Below are 5,403 nucleotides of genomic sequence, written 5' to 3' on the forward strand. Positions count from 1 at the left end.
CACTTTATTTCTCAAATAATTTTTCTTAATATCCGCAATTTTTGTAAATTAATCATATAAAAAGCGATGGAGAGAGGTTATTTTAAGAAAAAAAAGTCGGTGGATATTGTGATATTAATAAGAGTGAAAACTTCTTTTGCTCCTTCATAATTTTTTATGCCGATAAAAAAAAAAAGTCAAATAGCCCAGTGATTGTGAAGATGTGGGGAAGTCGGGGTTCGAACCCCGACCCCTACATAATATTGTCTGTGTAGCTATTAACTGAGTTGTGCTTACAAGATTTGTGCGGATAAACTTAGTTATGACAAAAATAAAACTCAAAATAAGCTCTAGCATCTATACACCGAGAATTAAATAAAAATATTAAAACTATGATTTTCATTTTTTTTAGACTAAATTGATCCGTATAAAAATTGGGAAGTAGTAACAAAATATGTCATCACACCATCTATAAATTAGAAACCATAAAGTAACTTTCTCGTCCATCATCACTAACAAAAGAAAGAATGACACCTTCAACATATTTATCTTTGTTTCTCACCATTTCAATGATCTTTTTTTCTCTTGCCATTCCAGCAAAATCAAGCCCTAAGTTGTACCAAAGTGTATGCAAGGAACCTGGCCACAAAGATTTTGAACAACGCTGCTTGAAAACTTTAGAAGCCTACCCTCAAATTACTTTGACCATAGATTATCTTACATTTTCCAGATTATTTCTAAAGATTGTGGCAATAAAGAATGCAGGAAAAGCTCAACATCAAGTCAAAGAAATGAAGAACAAATACCCTTCTTCTGCAGTCATCAAATATTGTGCTGAATCTTACGGAGGTGCAGTTAATGAGTTAAAGGGTGCGTTACGTGAGGAGGATCCAGATCTCATAAACTTGCATGTGCAATATGCTTACTATGCAGTTGGCGCGTGTGAAGATGTCTTAGCTAAAGAAAAGAGTGTTAATACTTCTTCCATTTATGCACTGAATAATGAGATAACGTTTCTTTCTGATATTGCATGCATAGCTTCACGCCATGTATAAATCAATAAGTTTACATTTACTGAATAAAACATCAAAAACCTTACTTGTATTATTTTTCTCCATTTTTGTTTTTCCTTTTAGCATCAAGTAATGCATGTTTTATTTTCAACAAAGGAAAGGAGGGAGGAATATATAATCTTGTGTTTGGTCAAATTGGCCTTAAAAGCGGTTTTAGTAAGAACGCTTCATCTATTATCCTCAAATTGAATCAAACAAATCAAAGTTAAAATAATGTATCCTCTCCTCTCATTTTTCCTCCAACCAAAACACACACTTAGGGTGTGTTTGGTTGTGAGAAGAAACTAAGAAGAGAGAAATAAGTGAGAGAGAGTTTAGAAAAAGAGAAAGATAAGAGAAATAGAGTAGATTTGAGGGGTTATTTGGTGTAAGAGTGACAAAAGAGAAATAGAAGAGAGAAGTGTTGATTTTTTTGAAAATACTAAAATACCCCTTCATTAAAAAAACTATCAATCTCACATTTTTATTTTATTTTAGTTAATTAATTAAGTCATCGTTTTTTTTATTGTGAAATAAGTCATTGTTTTTTTTATTTGGTGATCTAAAATATAATCAAATTAATTAAATCATTCAAACGGCTTAAGCTATTTATTTTGCAAAACGTCATAAGGGTATGTAGTGGAAAGTGTAAATCAAAAGAGCTTTCTCTCGTATCTCTTCGCACATCAGCGAAGAAAAGGAAAAGTGGTGGGTTCCACATAAATTTTTCTCTCTTCCTTATTTCTTAGCATACCAAACAGGAGAAGTTTGATATCTATCTTCAATTTCTCTCTCAGCTATTTCTCTCTCTCCTATTTCACTGCAACCAAACACAGTGTTAATGTTTGTTTTCCACTTGCAATCAATGTTCCACAAATCGAGTGTTAATTCGCCGAGTTTACCGAGTTTATGTTTTTAGGTATCAAAATCGTGTTAACTACTCGAAGGTAAACTCGATTTCTGGTAAAATCAGAATGTTTGACGAGTTTGACTCGAGTTAACTCGATCAAACTCGGTAAGATTGTGTAAACTCGACCGAATTTACCGAGTTTACGTCTAATTTTTTTAAGAAAAACTGGCCATTTTTTTGACCCATTTTATTTCAAAGCCCAATTCATTTCCTTATCAATATATTGATGTTCATTACTGTCTGAATGTGCTATTGCTTCTAATAGAAGATTAAGTTTACTATTATATCGACACTCGTTTTTTCCACGCCTGTTATTATTATTAATGCATGTACAAAAGTTATGGCAATGTGTGACATACATTGAACTTTAGGCAATGCATTCAGAAGCTTGTTATTATTTATTTGAAATCATTCAAATATACAATTACTTGCTCAAATAATTAAATGAAAAAATGTAGGGATGGCAATTGGACCCAGACCCAATGGATACCCGCAAAAAATACCCACGATGGGTAGGGTAAAACCCCGCTTTCATGGGTATGGGCACGGGTCCGGGTAATACCCACAAATTTTAATGGGTATGGGCACGGGTAAGGGTACTATACTGCCCAGGCCCGCAGCCCCGCATATACATATTTATATAATATCATAAATAATTTATTTATTTTTTGTGTATAATTAATTTATTTATCTAGCTATTTAAGCCTATACCTAAACTTAAACAAAAAAACTACTTAATATAATAACAACTTCATCATGCCGGTGTACAATTTTTTAGGGATATTTTGGATGTTTTTTATTTCACTAAATACTACGATTCGAACTATTTTTTGAGTAAATTTTAAAAAATTTAGACCGTAGTTTTATTTCAATTATGATGTTTTTATTGTCTGTTCATAGTTAAAGTGCGGGTAATGGGTGCGGGTATGGGCCCTTAGGTACCCATAGGGTATGGGGAAGGACACTAAAGTTGTTGCCCACGAGGGTACGGGCACGGGTACGGGTATTTTTTACAAATGCGGGTATGGGGATGGACACTATAGTACCCTACCCATAGGGTACCCATTGCCATCCCTAAAAAAATGGAACAATTAAAGTTCGTTATTATGGTTAGAACATCACAACAACTTTAGGAATTTGTGAAACTTCCTTTTTTGGATGGTTAAGACTTAAGAGATTGATGAAACTTATGATTTTGCAAGTTTATTTTGTATTTTGATGTTTAGTTGAACATAATGTTTTATTATGGTGGTTGAAAACCTTTATAATTTAGTCATATTTTGCATTATTGAACTATTTACAATATTATATTAGTTTACATATGTCATGTAAATAATAAATTTTATTCAATTTTAATTTTAAGTAAACTCGTACGAGTTCTAGAGTCGAGTTTACGAGTTGAGTTTACCTAGGAAAAACGAGTTGAGGTAAACTCTCAAGTTGTAAAGCTTGCAATAACTCAGTCCAATATCCTCTCCAATAAAACGTTTGGACCTAACCATTGGAAGGAATACGCTTTGACCCTAATCATTGGAAGAAAACGTTTGAACCACGCACACTTAATGTGGTTTTTCCACTTTCAAAATGAATAAGATGATCATAATTTGCAGCTTATCTGCTGAATGAATACCTAACCATTGGATAATAAGAAGCCATATCCAACCGTAAAAACCACATCACACAAACAGATGTTGAAAGCTTTATTCCTTCCCCGTCCACTCAAACAAAGAATAGAGTTAGACAATATAATTCCATGCCAAATAGCATTATCTTTATTTGGTAAGCGGTTTAGTAACAACCGATCATCGATTGTCAACATCGACATAAGATGGTGTTAATTTGATGAGGGAGTTACTTGGTGTGGGCTTAAAAGGCACTCATAATGAGTTTGGTAGACTAGAAGGTGCTTGCATAACTTTGAATTGGCTTTTTGAAGTCTTCCTCGATCATCATACCAAACTCTTGCAGTTTGAAAGTGAACTATGAATGGAGGTTGCAGAGATGGGCACAAGATTAAGTGTATATGAGCTTTCCTAATTTACCTAAAGTAGTCCTGGGATCTCTAGTCTGTGTTGATTTGGGTTTTGGTTTCTGGTTATGTATTCACGGTGGTTGTTTACCATTTTCGAATCTGAAATATGCTGATGCATATTCAACATGGGTTGTTGCTCTGTTAAAATTTGTCGAAATGGTTATCTTGCATATTGTTTTCATGGGTGTTTTAGTGACTCAAAATTTGATGGATGGAGAATATTGTTGCTAAAAATATAAAAGATTTGTTTCAAATATATTTTGTGCTGAAAATATATTTATGGACAATAAATATATTTTTGTACCGTATGAAGGACGGTTTGATGCAAATATATTTTGAAAGGGAATATTATATTTTTGATGCAAATATTCTTTCACTGAAGGAGAAAAAAGAAAGAAACGTATCTTCAACGTGATATCCGTTCCAAATTTACGAGTTATATTTCTCTATAAATATAGACCTTGTGTCAGATGTAAACCTTGAGATAGAGGGGGCTGAAACAAGGGTTTAGAAATCAAACTAGGGTTTGTATAGAGTTTGCTCTTGGCAACAAACACTAGGGTTGGGTTGATTCACCTTAGGAAACACTTTTAGGATTGAGTCTCTTGGTCACGGGAAGAGATTGGGGCTTTGGGTAGAATTAGGTGGGAGACTTATTCTTGTAACCCATTGATATCTCTTTTGTAAAGTTACTCATCATTATAGTGAAACGGAGGGCTGCCCTCTCCCCATACTAGGTCAATTTGGACCGAACTGTGTAAACAAATTCTCTTGTGTTCTCTCTTTCTTTTCTCTCGCTGTTTTCTACTTTTGTTTGTGATTATAACTTCCATACACTTTGTTTTGGTTGTTTGACTATCACTTGCTCCACACATCAAGTTTATTATTGGTGTGATTTTTCATCGAATTCACAACAGTGGGTTTGAGTTTCAAATAGATATGTTCTGATCCTCGGTGATTCTCTTCATAGCCTTTGCTTATTGGATGTTGATTCTGTGTGTTGAAAATCCCTACACCGGATGATTCCGATTGATTGGCTAGAATTGACTGCATAAACTTGTTGTACTTGTCACAATGAGTCGTTGGTTGATGGATTTGCTATCGTGTTGGTAATCAGATTCACTTTTAATATGGAAAGATGAGTTCTTTTTTTTGTAAATTGGTTTCAGGTTGTACGCGGGCTCACTAGATTGATTGCACTGACTGTGTGTGTATATGTTCGCTTGTTGTTTTCTTATACCATTTTGGGCTGAATTGTAATTTATTTGGGTCGGTTTTCTATTTTTAATTTGACTTGGCCTGTTTTATGTCCACTCAGTTTTTTATAACTTTTTTTTTAATTGTAATCTATCTTGGATATTGAGAAGGTGATTCATGGATTGTGATTCACTGCAGTTGGAAAAATAATGCAGTCACACAGTCAAATAAAA

At 33.8% G+C, this 5,403-nt stretch overlaps 1 protein-coding gene across 1 annotated transcript; it reads left to right on the plus strand.

The window, feature by feature from the left end:
• Positions 1-459: 459 nt before the first annotated feature.
• Positions 460-1,199, plus strand: LOC146955396 (uncharacterized). Its single transcript, XM_085709687.1, has one exon. It carries the CDS (start codon positions 507-509, stop codon positions 1,032-1,034), a length of 528 nt encoding a protein of 175 aa, XP_085565813.1. The 5' UTR covers positions 460-506; the 3' UTR covers positions 1,035-1,199.
• Positions 1,200-5,403: the final 4,204 nt, after the last annotated feature.

The sequence above is a fragment of the Medicago sativa genome, chromosome 1 (genome assembly GCF_051527215.1).
Source record: "Medicago sativa cultivar Bolivia chromosome 1, Bolivia_mono, whole genome shotgun sequence".
NCBI classification, from domain to species: Eukaryota; Viridiplantae; Streptophyta; class Magnoliopsida; order Fabales; family Fabaceae; genus Medicago; species Medicago sativa.